At 46.7% G+C, this 19,225-nt stretch overlaps 1 protein-coding gene across 4 annotated transcripts in view; it reads right to left on the reverse strand.

Moving 5' to 3' along the window:
• Positions 1–18,208, reverse strand: part of UQCR-11L (Ubiquinol-cytochrome c reductase 11 kDa subunit-like) — a 67,945-nt gene extending 49,737 nt beyond the window's left edge. For 3 of the 4 annotated variants that reach the window (XR_012826279.1, XR_012826278.1, XM_075682909.1), the window contains exon 1: positions 17,881–18,208. Coding sequence is in view for 2 of the 4 variants with exons in the window: in XM_075682909.1 (XP_075539024.1) it covers positions 17,883–18,131 (249 nt within the window). In the remaining 2 variants the exon portion in view is untranslated. The remainder of the gene's footprint in view (positions 1–17,880) is intronic. The other variant, XM_075682908.1, reaches the window with a different exon arrangement.
• Positions 18,209–19,225: the final 1,017 nt, after the last annotated feature.

Here is a 19,225-nt window from a genome sequence, read left to right on the forward strand (position 1 = left end):
GTTATGCTGAGCTGATTATCTTTCACGGCCCAAATTCCCCGAACTTGTGGACAGCGCCTAAGCTGCCTGTTTCTGCTTTTTAGTCCTAGCCCTGTGCAATACTTTCGAATTTCCAATTTTGCCCTGCATTTCCTCATAGTAGCATGGTTTGTGCGCCTTACTCAATGCCCTATGGGGCCTGTAAGCTAACTTAAATATATGAAAATAGGAGCTCATTCATTACATAAGTTCCAGAACATAAGTTATTTTACATACTAAGCCAACAGTAGTAGACAAAGACATGTTCCAGTGCATAAGAACAATAAAAACAGGTGCACAGACAAAAGCATGACATGAAAGTTACAGCACTGAAGCAGTAACTGGGCTGTGACATTTGCTTTTGGTTTTTAGCAGACTTGCGTGCCTTGCAGTATGAGCTGGTCAGTCTAGGCGCCACGACATTTACGGAGGTGTTGGAGAAGTGCAGAATATCAAATGCAGTGGTCCACACTAGGATATGTTGAGGTCAATAGGCAGCAATAAAAAACTATATTAGAATGACAGTGATGGGCAATAAAGGAGTATTGATATGACATTTCTTACCACTGTTCTTGCGTTAAGTGAATGTCCTGGACCTCGAACTGCTAAAAAAAAAATGCTGGTGAGCCTCGGGGGTACAAATTTATTTCGCTATTTTCTTACAATTTAGTTTCGTTTTTTTCGGACATACCGAACCATAGTCCTTCCATGTTTTTCTGGTCATGAAACTCCGCCGTCATGCTATGGGAGAGGTTCATATGCTGCCCAAAGGCGCCGCGACGTGGCACCACTGTGCCACAGAGGGCATCGTTCGCGTACCGAAGCGCGTGCGCAGTGCAAGGCGAGCTGAGTGATCGGGTGCATTCTGTGCATGTGCTGGGTTATTTTTCGAGTGCTGGGCTGTTTAGTTGAAGTGGCGGGATGGGACAACGATGCCGAACACGTGTTGCAAGTAACAGCTGAAGAAGTAGAATGGTGGTATCCCTAACAAGCCATTCAAAAAAATATTGCTGTATTTGTGATGTGGCTACTTGTGTTCATTTGAGAGTTGTTTTAAAGGGACACTAAAGGTTACCAGAAACTCAACTTAAAGTGGTAGAGCAATGTTCTAGAACGTCTAAGGCGTCAATATAATCGCGAACAGAGCTTTAGTAACCGAGAGATTGAGGTAAATGCATGACACGATTTGAGACCCCCCAGCGACATTCCGGTACTAGCCCGATGACGAAAGGACTCCTCATAATTTGTGTTACTAATGCTCAACTACTCGTATTAAAAATATTGTTTCATTCGATTATAAGACGGAAAAAAATTCTACTTCTCTACGTCTATTCGATTCTAAGAAAAAATAACATTTTGACGTTACCCTTCAGTAATATGGGTGTTCGAAAGGTTTCGTTTTCGCTCGACTCTGCGCGCTCGACTCTGCGCCGCGCACGCTTTGGAGTTTCAGTAGTTTCGTTATCGCGTCGCGCTGTGAGGGTTCTGCTGGCTCGCGAAACTTTCATTTGGAACAAGCAGCGAGAATGCCACGTCCATGTGATGTCGTGGGAAGCCCTTGTTGCTTTCCCGCTCCGGAGAGCCGGTGTCGAGGCCGCCGTCGTAGTACACAACGACGCCAGCAGTGCGAGCCCTCAGCAGCAGGTCGCGCTCGTCGGTGCTCAAATCGCTGAAGTTTGAAATCGTTGAAGCCATTTAGGCTATGTTCCCGTAATCCGTCAGTAAGACATCTCCCTGTCTGTCCGATGTATTTTTTCCCAAAGGATAGCGGAAGCTCATATACAACAGCTTCTACGCAACCCACTGGCGCTTTTCGATGATTCGTAGAGCATCCGGCACCTGGCTTATGGTACGGTTCCGTTAATCGACATATTTTTGCCAGCTTCTCTGGTGCTGAAAAGATCACTTTTGTGTCCACCCAGCTAGCCATTTTCTTAAGACTATGTGCCGTTCTATGCAGGTAAGGCACTACTGCTACCTTCCCTCTGCGTTCCGTCCGTTGTTTTGCTGCGTCCCGATTGTGCTATTTGACCCCGCACCTTTTTAGCAGCCCCTCTACACTGAAACTTGCACCGATTCTTGAAATCCTGCTGCTGATAACCTTCCCGACTGGTCCATAAGACTCGTATAGATTTTGTGGTGGCAAGACTTCTTTAAAGCATTTCCAAAGCATAAGCTGGCAATGCTCCTCTTAACGAGTTTAGAGTGGACTGACCGATACGATAACAGGGGATTATTATCTAGCTTTATATTCCCAACACGTGTGTCGTTCCATGAACTCGAGCTGAATATCTAGGAAACGCAGAACGTCATCGGTGGGCTCTTCAATCGTGAGAGTAAGTGGGCTAAGGCATGCAGAAAAAGCTTCGTAGAGTTTTTTACGAAGTAAAAACGTCGTAAAACTTCGCTCGAAATAAAAACTTCGTTCAAAGCGGGACAAAATCGCCTCTAGTGAATGTGGTTTGCCTTAGAAACGTGCCGTAGAAAGTCATACTGCGGTGTATGTCGGTAATTATGACCATGTAACTTACAGAAGTCGCAGTTTCACGAGTAGCGAAGTACACGTTTCCGCTACATTTCTTCTGCGCTCTGCGCACACGCAGAGCCACCTTGCGGTAAACACACAAGACCCCCTCCTCGCAATGTACGGCGCTGCCCAGACACGTGGCGCGCCACTCGCCCATGATCGCGCCCGCCTTCATGGTGCGTCGCAGCCCGACTATCGGTGCCGATCGCGACGTTTGGCTGGCGTAGATCGTTTGAGTAGGCGGTGTGAACGGGGTGCAATAACGCTATCGTGTTCCACTCTTGAAGGCGAAGCTTAAGCGTCCTCCAAATTTTTCTTTGTCATTAGGTATTCTACGGTAGCAGCCCTTTGCGATAACAATTTGATTCTTTTGATCTCCTTATAAGATACTGCCCACAGTCAGAGCCCTTCTCTGCCACAGTTTAACAGAAAGCTAACAGCTGTGCTCGGCGAACAATCTGGCGCTATGCACAACAGAGAGTTGGCGCTGACTTACTGATAAGTGGGGATGACAGCCCATATGTTTGCATTTGGTGAAAAGTGGGACCACTGGCGCTTTGTTGCGACTGCGCGGTGTTTAATTTCAGGCAAATATTAAAAAGCGGAGCCCACTGAAGTGTTGAGGCGAACGGCGATGATGTAGAAATCTGGACCGAGACCACCCGGCCGTGTACAGCGGACGCATTTCGCCGGGGGCGAAATGCAAAACACCAGTTTATTTAAATTTAGGTGCATTTTAAAGATATTTAGTAGTGAAGTTTGTCTTGCAATAATCCTACCTAAATGTCATACAGAAATGGCATCGCTTTGCAGACCTTTAGGTGCATTTAAAGACATTTAGTAGCGAAGTTTGTCTTGCATTAATCCTACTTCAATCTCATTCAGACATTTATTTACGTTAATTTAAATTTAGGTGCATTTTAAAGGATCCCAGGTGGTCAAAATTAATCCTGAGTCCCGCACTACGGCGTGCCTGATAATCATATCGCAGTTCTGGCTCTTAAAATCCCAGATTCCTTCCATTTTTTTTTTTTTGTCTGAGACCGCCGCAAGCTCCATGTTATGTGCGGCTTTTTTTTCGTCCCGGGCGCTCATGGCAGAAGACGCGCTCAGGCACTAATTTAAACATATTCAATGTTAAAAATAGTTACGTGAAACTAAAGCGCCGGTTGAGGAAGTTGAGAAAGCTAGAATACCGAGGCTGCCCCACACACAACCATAGCGGTAGCGGCGTACGCATGCCCCGTTCGCAACCGTGCACGAGATGCACAGTTGAGCCTCTAGCGGCGGGCGCTGGCTCTATATGAAACTAAGGCGGCAGTTTCGTGACCAGAAAAAAAAATGGAAGGACTCTGACCGAGCTTAGGACGTACCCACCAAAGCAAGCAAGCAGCTGCAACAGCAACAGCAGAAGCAGACGATGCTAGTGTGGATCGTCTGCTGTGCGGAAATCTTCAAGACGTCACTGCAATTTTGATACTCATTTAACTTTCCAAGTGGCTCTAAATTATTGAGACGTTGCATATCGTTTTTAACATTAGATTATAAGTGAATAGTAATCAAAGCAGCATCTAGTACTAGTAAGCAAGAATTTTTCTGTTATCAATACAACTACTGTTATATTCCAGGCGCCACTAGCATAAGACAATCCATACTAGTGTCGTCTGCTTCTGCTATTGCTGTTGTAGCTGCTTGCTTGCTTTGGAGGGTATGTCCTAAATGTTATACCATTCACATAATATTAAAATATTTGGTTATCTGACATTCAGAAGTGGCTTGCACATTTATGTGCCAACCTTTGAAGGTTGGCACTGCCGCATAGGTCGAGTGAAATTGCAACACTAATCACACAAGCTTTCTGCAAATAAATGGGTATATTATAACAGCATATATTTTTACATGAAACAAAAGGCACATTAAATTATGGGGTTTTACGTGCCAAATCCACTTTCTGATTATGAGGCCCACCGTAGTGGAGGACTCCGGAAATTTCGACCACCTGGGGTTCTTTAACGTGCACCTAAATCTATGTACACGGGTGTTTTCGCATTTCGCCCCTATCGAAATGCGGCCGCCATGGCCGTGATTCGTTCCCGTGACCTCGTGCTCAGCAGCCTAACACCATAGCCACTGAGCAACCGCGGCGGGTAAAAGGCATGTGATTGGTGTTTCAGAAGATATTCCAGTGCATAACATGCATAAGTGTTTAAATGCAAAAGGATACTACGCACAGTCCGACCACATTTGTCGGTGAACACAAGCATGTACTGAAGACAAGCCGTCCGCTGAATGAACAGATATATCTAACCACATGGAGTCGCAGGCTGGTATGGTGCTAAAGTTCCTGCGCCTTTGTAGCTGAAGATGCCACACCACTATCCAGCAAACTGCAGCTCAATTTGAGCATAACCAAGTAACTTTCAAAACCGAAAATTCTGTCGCAACAGTTCGCCTTCAGGTCCACATCGTATAGACTGCCTACTGTCTCTCTCACCGTTGCCTATTGAAGTGTGTCATGATATAACTTTCCAGCATCCAAGCCGAATTTGCTTTCAAAAGTTTTAAAGATGAAATACAAAATTAAAAGAGGAACATTTTTCTGTACCCATTGGTTTGGAGCATTACAGTAAAGCTTACAATATAAATGCTTACCTGCCACTTTGTTTACCGCTGCCGACAGTGCTCTTTCGTCGTTTCAATAGTGGTGACACCCCAAGGCTTGGACACCAAACACCACATGCCACAGGCTTACACAGGCTTCCACGATGGCACCATCATGTCAAAGTCAGAATCCAATGCAGTCCAAGTTGCCTCTACCTTGGAAGACAAGCTGACCTATTCTGAATCCGAGCTTGGCTCATATTTGGAGTCAGAAGAACCGCCACTCCAATCAATAGTTGAAGGGCCCACACAAGCAGCCATCTCAAAGCAATCACATTGTCACACTCGAGAAAGAAGCGTTTTAGTTTATTTGTACTCAGTCAGACAAAGCAAAGACTGATGAAAGGGGCAAGGGAACAGCTATTCTGCAGAATGCACACAGAAGGAGGACTCTCGTCTCTGTAAAAGAGGTGCAGCGGCACGACTATCACCTCCAGAGCTGGTAAAAAGAAGATGGTTCACGAGCACAAAGTGCATGAAAAGAACACACTGGTGCACTCAACCTGAGCGGCCTCGGTATCAGCTGCTCCCGAGATCCTGCAGTACCATGGCTGGCCGTTCTACATTAACTGTGGCCATTGGCGGCTACCTCTTTGAGTCGCCAACCGCAAATTGGCAACACCAGACGACCGAGCCCAGCCATGCCACAGTCAACGCAGCGACTTTACTAAGACGAGAGTGATGTGGCCTCAAGTGGTCAGGCAGACAGACGTGCCACTGTTGTAGGGCTTCCGGGAATTCTACATTGACGTGCCGGACATCTAGTTCATCCAACTGGACAGCCACTCCCACATCAACAGGGTTCCAGGCCCCAACTGCCACCCCCGACTTCTACGAGGACTTGTGAGCAGCCATCTTTGCTCACTAGGCCACCTCGAACGCTCAGTCACAACGGCTCGCGCCATTTGAACTGTCATCTCCTTCTGCATCTTGTGCTACATCACCTGCGTCCACATGTGCGGATCGTCAGCACGTGCCGGCCCTAGCATCAGGCATCTACTCAGTTCGTGAGCCTCCTCCCCAGGTAAAAGGCAGTTGCACGATGACTCTTTCCAAGGAATTCACTGGGCCAAACGCAAGCGACTTTGCCTATGCTACAGCCTGCCGCTCTCCTTCCTCGCGACGCTCCCGCCAGATATCCACTTTCTGTTTGGTGATACCTCACTCATCCCAGATTCAGAGGCTCTCCCTCCAGCTCCACTAGACACAAATTTCACTCTCGCAGGCATGACGACACCACAAGCAGAACCTCTGTGATGCTTTCAGTGGCCATCGAAACCTTGACGCTATCGGCATTCAAGATTTCATCACATGCAGTAGCAGGCGAGCCTACCCGTGTTTTGCGCTCGCACCCTCCAAAGATGCACGGCTTACCGAAGTTTAACAGGAGCCCCCCTCCCCCGCCCAGTTCTGCCATCTGGTTTCTTTAGCTCAAGAATCACTTCTATGTTAACAATGGGAGTGACCTATCTCCATGCAAGTTGCGAGCTGCCAGACGGTCCTCTTTCGGAGCTCCGACTTGTACAGGTCCGGGCATCTACGAAAACCTGTCGCAGGTCGTGATTTCGCACTATAGTGTCACAGTGGCTGCACCTCATTCAGAACATACGCTGCCAGTGCAGCCTGGTACATCTATACCGGGTTGCAGAACCCAACACAACTAATAACTGCCACTGCCAACGACACTACCAATGCCACTGCCACCATTGCACACCATTCAACGATGACATCTCAAACGTTGTTCCCCTCAACGACCTGAGCTCTCAGCATGTGTCAAAAACCGGTCAATACGCCTCAGCTCTGCTTGCTGAGTTGCAATGCACAAGACAATGCACGCCTTTTTCACATCTTTCAATTGTGCTTCATACTAGGAGGGAAGCCCTGTAGTGGCGCAACTATTGCCTCCAGAGTCCTACGGTTCATGAGCATGTAGCGCGTCAAAAGAGCACGCTGGTGCACTCAACCTGAGTGACCGTGGCATCGGATGCTCCCAAGATCCTGTGGCCCCACGGCTGGCTGGTCTAAATAAACCATGGCTGCGGTGGATGCCGCTTTGCGCCACCTCAAAGGAGGCACGCAGTAGCAAATGCAGCGCAAGATGGGAAAAAAAGAAACAATCCATAAACGTCCTACAGATGGCAGAAAAATGCAGGAGTGGCCTTGCACTACCACACTGCGAATATCTGAATGGAAAACAGAAGTGCAGGGTGAGCCAGCCCTACTTCCGTGCTCCATTGGCTCACCCATGAAAACCCCAGACCGAGCAAGCTCAGAGAGAGGAGAAAGTGCGATTCTAGAAGAACAGCTCATGGAATTACCTCAGAGCTCTTGAGCACACCCCGATCGACCAACGTAAGGGTACATCAGTGACATGGTGCAACAGAAATGCGAAAACATATTGGTACATCAGAGACACTGAAAGGGTTAAACTCTGCAGGTTCTTCATGGAGGAGGCAAAATACCTATTTTTTTCAACACCATAAAATAAAATCGGATGCACGCTAGAGTTGACCTCCATTTCCCTACTTAGGTGCATGTTGGATTTAGGTATCTCGCAACTTCTCAGCTGTATTTAATTCATTTGCACGAGTATAGCACCAGTTTTGTTCAGCCACATGAGCACCTAAGAAATACTCTCTCCATGCAGTGACGTGTATAGCAAATTTCTTGACTCGTCCTCGTTGCAACCACTGAGTGCTTCCCATCTGCCAGAAGCGCCTTCCCTGCATCACACCAATGTGTGCGGCACTGAAATAATGCTAGAAATGCACTTGATCTTTTAAGGTGAAATTAATGTTACAGTGAAACAAGAATGTCCAAGGATACAATGAGTGTTGCAAACAAGAATTGCACAGCAGTTGCATCCCTGTAAGAAACAAGCTCACGTGTGATTGAAAAAACTGCAGTACCATCAATGCCCAAGCATGAATAAAGCAGGCCGTAGAGCAGTTCTCTGCCCACAGCTCAAGTAAAGGTTGCGGGTAAGAAGCATACCAGGTCAAGTCCCTCCCCAATCTAAGTAATGGCCACACAACTCCTCCCAGTGGCCTCTCACTACATGGCATTAATGCGATTGTGCACAAATTTCAGGCACAAGCAAGCTAATGATTCAGCTACGAGAGTCATTTATACTGTGCTATACAGCCTTCGGTATGCATTCCCTACCCACAAGCTAACAAGAGTGTCCCCACAAATAGCCAGCAGTAGCTAACCTCCCTGTCTTTCCACCTCTTTTTCCTCCTCCTCCCATCCAGCGGTTGAGTATGTAGCACAATACTGTGCCACATCACATATATATAAAATACTGCAATAAATACTAAATACTAATATAAAAAATGGTTTGTAGGTGAAGAAAAACCCGACAGACGCTGGTGCTTGGTGTCCACAAATTATATTTTTTAGCCAAGCCCACTCAATCAGGTGGAAGCCCGATTGTACCTATTCCACTGCTCACGCACCGTCAGAGTGCTGGTCGTGTCGCCGTCGTCTTTTGTGACCAGACCATTGTGGCACGTAGTAGTGCGCGTATTACAGTGCGCGTATAAGTGCCCGTATTACAAGGTGGCACTGTCAACTATGCGAAATAATGCGTGACATAACATTATTCACAGCTGCTTTTAAAGTCTTTCTTAGCAAGCTACCACTTCTGCATATCGGTTATGTTTTAGCCTCTTTCGTGGGCCGATCCCGGAGATAGAGCAGCCAAAAAAAGTGGGCCGATATGTGCTACTCGGTATGTGCCCCAGAGACCATTGGTTGCCATGACGTTCTGGATATACATAATAAATAGATAGATAGATATTGCGTATAAAAGTATGAATTAAATTGTTTGAGGGCAGGATTTGAACGGAGTGCACCTAGCACAACACCTCAATCCTCTAACTATTGGGCCACAGGTGTATGCCTTGAGCCGTACGCGTAATAGAACATCCGTAAGCCAGCACGATGAGATGCTTGGCAAGTTTTATCACAATATAATTATTTTAACATTCCATGCCATTTTTCGACGTCATCAATAATTTCCCATAAAAGCACAGAAATAGATTTCTTTATTTTTAATCCATTTTCTAAAGACTGTTACTAACATTAGCATACGATTTCTATTTGTCATAACTTGAACACAAGGTCACAAAAGATGTCCAGGTGTGTTCGCACTACACTCGCAGAGCCTGGCACACAAAAGGAGGCTGCATTCTAGGACCTCAGGTTAGACAGCTCTGCTTGCCAGAACAAATAGTAGCACGGCCTATGCAGGCTGTAACTACTCCTGTGTAACTGTGTTTAACTGTGTTACACGTGTAACTGTGTTTTCCCAGACTAAGTCACCACGGTCTGGTGGTTAGATAAGTACCTGCTGGTGCAGGATTTCTGCAGTTAAGCACTTCATCCCTCACAAACACGCTCCTGCGTGTTGTCTAATGCCAGCCGACCAGCGAAACACTGATAACTCTGAAGCTAGTCAGGCCTAATGCGCCCAGACCACTTTGTTGGTCCAGATGCAGAAACAACGTGCTGCTGCTGCATGTGCGGCCCATGCTGCAGCTCAACGGCGGAGGAGCCCTGACATGGCACTGCAGAAACAGTAGGCTAAGACTAACCTCTACTAAGGAATGCACCTTCACTTAAAGCCCATGCTAGACTCAATTTAGATAATGCCTGGCATGAATGTGCCAAAAACACTCACTGCGTTTTCTTCAGCACGTTCATGGCAGGCATCATAGAGATTAAGCCAAGCATGGCCTTCAAGTCAGGGCCCATTTCTGAATATGGAGGTAAGCAACGAACGTCGACAAAACCCTGCAGTTACAAACCCTGCAGACAAACTACAGCTACAAGCTTCGCCTTTATGATGCAACTGAATCTTTAAAATAAATAAGTCAATAAAGTTGTCCAGTGGCTGGATTTGAACAGAGAACCTTTAGCACAGAAGGCCGGTACTGTAACCATCACATCAATGACTGTTCCCTCCTTCCCCCAATGGCATGCCTCATAAACACATTGTAGTTTTGCCATGTAAACCCTCCGAAATTATTTGAACATGTCATAACCCGAAAGAATTCTGGGCCGATCCCATAGACAGTGCAGTCTGATGCCCCTATTACTCCCAACTTGCTCAGGGAGACTGTCTTTCATGAACTTCCAACTGCAGGTTGGAACGCCTCCCACTTGGTCTCCTTGAGCGAGCTCTGCATTAGAGCAGTTTGACCAGTACAAACATATGTTACAAACTGCACAAACAGCAAGGCCGCAGAGCAGCAGAACATTGGAGCCTCTGCCAGAGAGAAATGCAATGAAGGATTGAACTCAGCTAATGGAGGCAGATCGCTGCATGGGCCCCGACTCGCCCAAAAGGCTGAGCCCTGGTCCAATCCCCTCGGACCTGGGGCATGCCCTTGATGGGCCTACATCGAGCCTTCGTTCTTCGTCGGCCTTAAATTTGTGCATAAGCAGTGCTTCATCGTGCACCCGAAACCTAATATAACTTTAAGGCTGTAAGAACTATTTATAAGAGCCATTTTATTGCAAGAGCAATTAGGACACTTGAGATGCATTTGCACCAGCACCGTCATACTGTCAACGCACATCCCTGGTTCACGCATGGAGTACGAGTATAGAGTTTGTTTAGCTGGAAAAGCAGAGTCAACCTCGCGCAGGGTACAACTAGCCAGTGCTCTACCGTATGCTGTGTAGCAAAATAAACAATCCTCCTGACCTGCTCTGCTGGAGTCAAGGTTCTCACTTAGTACACTCCTGCAGAACACACACACTAGCATTGCCGCTCGCCAGCTGCATGCTTACATTGATGGCCATCAATGACAAATCCTCATCGCACTTGCTAGCATGTTGGAAAGTCACGCACTCCACGAGTACAGCACTAAACGTCGTTATCACTGTCAATGCTTTACCTTCGGTTGAAACTGCCAGCTTTCTTGCAAGTGTGCAGAATTATTCATGCTTACAACATTACTGTACACAAGAGTCTTAAATAAAATGCCTTACCAGAAATATTTACCCAGTCTGCTCCTGTCAGCCTTTTCATGTTAGGTGTACACACTCTGATGGAAAACTGTTTCACAATGTTTTATTGTCTCTGCAGCTTTACTGCAATGTCTTTGGATACATGCAGCGTAATTTGCAAATCAATGTCATTTTTAAGCAGTGTTCCTCTGGTGAGCATGTTAAAGCTGGCATGTCACATGTAACTTTACATGTCACGATCTGTCCCATTTAACGTGGTGCCGGCACTTGCCCAGTAGAAACATCAAGGTGTCCCACTGTTGTGGCCGGGGTACAGCAGATCGCCCTCCTGTGGAGCTTGCTTGAGAGCACTCGTTTTTTTGATGCTGGTGGGCGGTTAATAAGGTGAAATTCTTCATTTTTCACAGGTTTTCTTTATCAGAGCTGGCTGAAATTGTGCTAGATTTAAGTTTCTTTCAACTTTCTATAAATTCTTTAACGACAGCACACCATTCAGATAAGTATTTAATAGAATTGCCTAATTGAAATTAATAAATTGAATCGCCTCAACAAAAAGATTAATGGCAGCTGCTCTACTAGACTGAACAATATGCATTTGGTTATCTTCGCATAGAATGCCAGTCTTTTTTAAAAACGCAATGCATTATAGCTGGTACAACCTGCATATCATCATACAACTGGGAGAAAACAGGGGAACAAAACCACCCTCGTAACCCAGATTACATCTAAGCATAATCATACATAACAAGCTGATCCCACAATAAGAAGAGGATTTCTTTTTTTTTTTTTTTTGACAATGAAACATACGGGCTATGCGCACAATTATTGGTTTTATTCATTTCAAATGCCTAGCACATATCCCCAGCCACCCGACTCGTGTTCATGACTACCGCTATCAAACAAATGCTCACAGGCACAGCGCATACAGTGTGCGGCTAGATGACCAGATGTTGCCAGTTTGTTAATGTTAGAAGGTAAGTAAAAATTGAGGCGCCTGCCCGTCTGTCCAATGTATTCTTTCCAGCATGAGAAAGGAATACAATAAACCACTCCTTCCATGCATGATGCAAACCATTCGTGGTGTTTATTGCAGTCCATGGCGCTTCTCTACAGTATTGCTTACTTTCGCGCACAAACCAGAAAGTTTCAAAACGGAGGAGAAAAACACATCAATGTAAACATGTTTCCCACATTTCTTTAGATTATGCTAGCTTCATACAAATATGGCCTAAGCTTTTCGGAATGATATTTTCAGAATCAGATTGACATGAAAAAAATTATGACTGCTAGATAAAAAAAAACTAGGAAATTTGCTATGCCTTTCTGGAATTAATTTGGGGTTTAGCATTAATTACCTGTGCCACTTCACCATAACAGATTTCCTTAGATATCATAAACTTCTATAAACAACAGTTTCTAAATAAAAAATTTGCAGTTCCGTCGGAAAGGCAAAACACCAATTCTGATAGCAAATTAGTAGATAGCTGTATCAAGTAAGGATAGTAGTTATATCGGCCATATAAACTTGTAAACATTCGCTCACTAACCAAATTAACAATGATAGAATGTGTAAGCGTGACTCAACAAGGATGTAGAAAGAAACAGACACACAGAAACAGCGCTGTCTTTGTGTGCCTGCTTCTTTCTGCATCCTTGTTCAGTCGTGCTTACACATTCTATCATGGATTCAAACCAACTAGACCTTCAACATGTTTTAACTAAATTAACCAGCAAGGTGTCAGCATGTACAGATAAACATGAACACACATCGCTTGATGACAGCAGAAAGTGTCTATGAAAACGCTGGAGTTAGGACAAGCCAATTGACCTCCGTGCATCTGTGACTTCGAGTACAAAACGTAGAAGGCACAGTGCATACGAAGCTACAGGCACTACGTGCACTCTGCAAACATCATAAATTGCTTGAAAACGAGGAGCGCGCGGGTGCACACCACACAGCAGACCGCTCTCAAGACACACGAGCGCCAGCAACGCATCCCTATGGCGTCTACCCAAGGCGTGTACCATGGCATCTGCAATTCGCGTGGCCTTAGTAGACGCCGTGGTTGCCTTCACTTTGCACGGAGTGGTGGGCGACGAGGACATCGAGGCACCGTAGCGGTTGCCGGAGAAGAGAGCCCATGCCTCGCACAGAAGAGGGCCCGCAGCCTGGCTGTGTTCCTCGCTCACGAGATTGGACTGTGTTCTCACCCTGACATGCGTTCACTCATACGGAACCTCACTGCGACAGCAGAAATGCGGCTGGAGTGTTTATATAAGTGCTATCGCGATAAAACAACAACACCACCCGTGGTTCTGAACTCGAATGCATTTCCAGCTTTTTGAATGGTCAAGCAAAGAACAAGGCGCCCATTTGACCAGACAGAGGCTACTCCGAGAAAATGCAAAAGCCTTTTCCAATAGCTGAACATCCAAATGAAGTAAGAATGTAACTGATGGCAGACAGCTACAACTTGTACTACACAGCTTATTTCATTGCTAGCCACCAAGTCACCAGCATGATGTGCTCGAAATTCCAGCCCATTAGGCCTATGAAGATTACAGTTACGCTACTGACTATTTATGAGATGGAGCAATTTTGGAATCAGCAGAATGTTCATTTTGGAGCCCTTTGGAGCCGGTAGTTTAGCATTTTAGAGCACTTCGAAACAGCAAGTTGCATTTTAAATAGGGATGTGACTCTTGACCTCAATAAGGAACCAAGTGGGTTGTGAAATGTCTGCTCAACTCAGAGTTTGGTTCAGGCACCCTTTCGCTGGCAGTCAGTGTGCAGTGCACAAAATGAGCCCATGAAAAACTATCACCACTGCACACTTGCAACAGGCATGAGCAACAAGGTATCAGAACCGCCTGGGAACATATCTTTCTGGTGTGACAAGTTGCTCCCCAAACATCAGTGCCTACAGGCAGCCAACAATGTGTTCCTTAACAGTTTGCAGTGTGATAGAGTCACTTACTTTATGTTCCCACCATCTTGCAGACCGAGGTGGTGAACTGTTTTCACAGTGCGAAAACCCATTCACAGACAAAAGTAAGCTTCTGGCAGAGGTCTTGGTGGCTGTGCACTAAGGTGTGAGATCATCTCGAAAGAAGGGTCCCGTAAGCAACCTTTGGTACAGCACTACGTGCAAAAATTACATTGGTTTTAGCAAAGAAGACAGGCGTGTACTTCAGGCGCATCGTCGACGCCTCGCTCAAGAACAGAGCTCGCGCGCTCGGTGCTAGACGCTTGATCAACAGTCGTGCCTGTGTATCGTGCAACATTCTGGCTTTATAATTAAACCACCATACATATTTGGTGGAGGTCGCTAGGTTTTCCCCAACCCTGGAACTCCGCAGTCGGAAGTTGCCGCCCATCATGTCTGCAGACGCAAGCCAAACACCACAACCGGCCTCACCCACACTTCTGTGTACTGGCTTGCTGCGTCAACGGGATCCAGCTATTTTCAGCGCTCTGACGAAAATGACGACGAAGACTGGCTTTTATCCTATGAATGTGTGAGGGCTCATAACAAATGGGACGATGCTCACAAATTGAACAACGCAGTTTTCTATCTCACGGGCATCAAGAGCGTGTGGTTCCGCAACCAGGAATCCAACCTTCGCACCTGGTCAAACTTCAAGACGAGCTTCACGCAAGTTTTAGGTCGGCTCGTTGTGTGAAAGCTTCGTGCCGATAAGCACTTGCGCGACCGTTCCCAGCAGCCCGGTGAGAACTTAACTACATAAAAGACGTCGTTGACCTTTGCAAGTGCTTCAATGCATCAATGACCGAATCCGATAAGATCCATCATATTTTGAAGGGCATCGCAGACAATGCCTTTCAAATGTTCCTATAGAAAAACCTGCAGACCGTCGTCGAAGAAGCTGTTCTTTGCCAGAGTTACGATGAACTCCACAGACGTCTCCTGACCCGGCATTCTTCCATGCAGGATGTCTGTTTCGAGCTTAACTGCAGTTCCCGACCACGGCCCCGTGCTCTGCGAGATCAAAGAGTTAATTTGTGCCGAAGTCACTCGGAAGCCATCTCTAATCACTGTCGTTCCAAGCTCTACACCATCTTTGACCCTAAACCTGCGACAAATGATACAGGAGCAAGTATCTGAGGCTGTTCCGCCCTGCGTGCACCACCGCCGGCACCTGCACCTATAACATACGCTGAAGTTGTAGCGCGGACCGTGCCACCGACGTTCTCGCCACCACAGCCCGCTTTACTATCACGTCCGTCCGCGTTTCCCCGCCAGGATACCAGCCAGCACTGGATCCTGGCACTATTCTACTTCAACAGATCCAACACTATTCTACGTCCACCTAACTGCTCTTCTAAGCGTCTGTTTAACAACGCGAGTCTACGTCTTCATGGTTCATCTAATGCCTTCAATACCAGATACCTACTGCTATTGAATTATGGAACGCGCTACCCAACAGTATGGTAAATGAAAGTGACCCAGATCAATTTCGGCACCTATTGTCATGTTTTTTAAACCTTTAACCTACCACTACTACGCCGTTACTCTAACGTTTAACTTTCTTTTACTGCTCTGTTATACTGCCAGTTGTGTTGCCATTTTTACTGCGACTTGTACCTTACTTTTTGTTTTTACTTATTTATTGCCCATCGTCTACAAGCACGTATACTAAGTTTTGTTTACCTTTGTACACGTAAGTTAACCATTGTATAATAATGACCATAGTGTTTATTGGTGCATTTGCCACCCCCCCTCCTATGTAATACCCTTAAAGGGGTCCTGCAAGGACAATAAATGATGATGATGATGAAATGATTGCGGCTCTTTCGGATTACCTGTTTGACCCTCCGGCGACTCGTCCTTCCCGTTCTCTCCTCCGTCAAGCTTCTCACTTTACGGTACAGGATTGACTGCTCTATTGCAGAAACTATGCTTCAAACGGTTGCAAGTGGTTGCACGTTGTCCCACACCACCTCCACAGAGATGTGTGCTCCGCTTTTCATGCAGACCAATGCGCCCATGCTGGCCTCTTCAAAACGTACACCAGGCTCCGCTTGCGCTTCTATTGGCATGGGATATACAGTTTTCTGCAGAAGTACTAGCGCTCCTGTTCAGAATGCCAATGCCGCAAGTCTCCTGCTTACCATCACTGTGGTCCCTTGCAGCCAATCCCGCACCCCTCCTGACCATTTGAACATGTCGGCATCAACCTCTATGGCCCTCTACACCTGCTGGGAATTGTTGGATTGTTGTTGCCATAGATCCCCTTTCGCGTTATGCAGAAACAGCTGCCCTACCAACCGCCACAGCCCATGACGTTGCATCCTTCCTCTTGCAACACTTTATACTTTGCCATGGTGCGCCCCAGGAACTTCTCAGTGACAGAAGACGTGTCTTCCTTTCCGAGGTAGTTAATGTGCTCCTTACTGCATGCCGTACTGTCCGTTGTACCACTACTGCCTATCACTCGCAGACTAACAGCGTGACTGAACGATTAAATTGTACTTTAGGCGATATGCTATCGATGTACATTGCGTCCAACCACACCAACTGGGACCTCGTTTTACCATACATTACCTATGCATGCAACACCGCCTCACAGGCCACGATAGGCTTTTCTCCGTTCATCTTCGCGTATGGCCGTGAACCTTCCTGCACCGTCGTAACGATTCTGCCCTACCGATCTGACCCGTCGGAGTGCATACAACTGTCTGAAGCTTCCAGATATGCCGAGGAATGACGCCAGCTGGCCCGCTCTTGTGCGACTGAAGACCAATGGCAGCAAAAGTTCCGTCGCGATGACGACTGACCCACCAGCTCATATCAGCTGGACTCTTTAGTCTGGCTCCGGATACCGTCCACCACCCCCGGTCTTTGCGGTCTTTGCTCTAAACTCCCAGCCAAGTACCTACCGCGTCGTGCAACAGACGTCTCCTGTAAGTTACTTTGTCAAGCCTCTGACGCTGACTTAAGGCGCCGTGGAAGTCGCGTGCACTGACTCAAACCATACTGCGGCCCGGTCATTTTCTCCTACCCTTGAGTCTCCAGGTTGGCGCCCCCTTGTCCGGGTGGAAGTTGTAGTGAAGAAGACAGGCTTGAGGCACATCGTGAATGCTTCACTCTAGAACAGAGCTTGGTGTGCAACGCTTCTTCAACAGACCTGCCTGTGCAAAGTTCTGGTTTGTTAATTAAACCACCTTATATTATCTTTATCTCGGAACAAAATTCCTCTCATTTTCTAAACGCGTCACATGGTGAGAAATAATATTCAGCAAAAATATTAACCGAAAGGCCACGAGATGGTCGAGAGTTCTACGCTACCTAAAAATTAAATTCTGGGGCTTTACGTGCCAAAACCACCATATATGATTGAGGCACGCCGTAGTGGCGGCACAACGAATTACTTTAACCAGCACACACCGTGTACGGGCAATCTTGCACTTCGCCGCGCCATCGCCACGCGGCCGCCAGGATTGCTATCCCGCACAGCGCTACGCCAAAGCACGGCATCGTTACCTCTTGTGTCCTGCCCCGGACACACGACGGCGGATTTCGACGAGCAAGCACAGTTGTTTTACAACACCAGTCAGAACCTTGCCGCACCGTTCTGCCCTTTTCGTGAACGCAGTAAGGGCGCAATCCCCGCCAGGCCCGCACACAATCAAATGGGATTTGAGAGCGCGTGGGAAAATAATCAGTACAAACCTTCACTTGAGTTGCTTGAAGATGTCCTTGGCAGCGCAGTGGTCGACGCAGTGTAAAAAGTCGAACAGCTCCTCCGTGCAAGTCTCAAGCGTTTGCGAGCGGCTGTTGACGCGGTCGTTGCATTCCTGCAGCTTCTCGCCGAAGCTCGCGCACTTGGCCTCCGCCCGGCACTTGTCCCGAATAATGTCCAAGGGGTCCACCAGCTCGTCGTCCTCATCGGTAGCCTTCACCACAGGCTTCACTTTATCCATGGCGACCAAATGAGACACGCGCCAGCGAAAGGACACCGTGACCTAGGCGCTGCCCTATCTCCCCGTTTGCACCGGATCGATAGCATGAACACTTTGTTTGAATTAGTGTGGTAAGGTCTGCCACCAGTTTATTTTTTTTTTCATTTTTTTTACGTTTATTGTCAGCCATTAGGATCCAGGATTCTGTAAAGTAATTGTTAACAAATAATTGATCTTGCAAGAAGTTTATTGCCTTGTGTTCGCTGCTTGGTCACCAGTGTATTTGGTCTCAAAGGCCATACTCTGATGTCCTGCATAGTAACTCTATGTGTCCTGCAGTAGCGGTGTGGAGTCGTCTGGGGAGGACCGCGTTGCACGAGACGCTGCCTTTTTTATTTCCTTTATTATTTATACTTTGTCTGTCTAAATGACATAAAAAAATCACTCACGTGAACTGATCCTAGTTTTAAATAGAGTAGCATGTTAGACCCACAGATCTCCTCTATAGTCATGGAATTTCTCATATATAGAGTTTCTAAATAAATACCCTAGAGAGAAATGTGGCGCTAGTGTCTATGGGGGCTCTCATGAGTTATGAGCGTTGCCTCAACTACAGTGTCCTCGAATAGGGCTCAGATGACGGCTCCACTTGAGGCTCTTGATGTCGCCTCCGAGAGATGGCGCTACAAACATCTTCACCTGAACCGTTTTGCAGTCCTGCGCCTACGCTTTGCGGGTTCTGCGGGTTATTTCACTGCATAGAGTAAATCTAAATAAGTTGTTGCTATCTGTATTACCGTAAAGGCGTCTATTCGCATTTTGTGCTATATATTAAAATAAAAACTTTACCATTGTGACTGCGACGGCTCGGGAGGCGTTATCGATGACCTCGCGAGTGCATAAATTTGGGTGCTGGTTCGCCACCAAAGTGGGCAGCTTGCGGTAGTTTGTAGCAGTTACTGTGACGATAATGTGAGCGCGATGATTCGTTTTATACGTTTTATCTAGTACCAGTAATCACTGTGTAATCGTCCACTGCGGTCCACTAAGACCAGCGTCGAGCGTGCGCCGCTCTCATTAGCAGTGGACCATTGCCCAATTAAGCTGATCACAAT

This window comes from Dermacentor variabilis, chromosome 2 (genome assembly GCF_050947875.1).
Source record: "Dermacentor variabilis isolate Ectoservices chromosome 2, ASM5094787v1, whole genome shotgun sequence".
NCBI lineage: Eukaryota > Metazoa > Arthropoda > Arachnida > Ixodida > Ixodidae > Dermacentor > Dermacentor variabilis.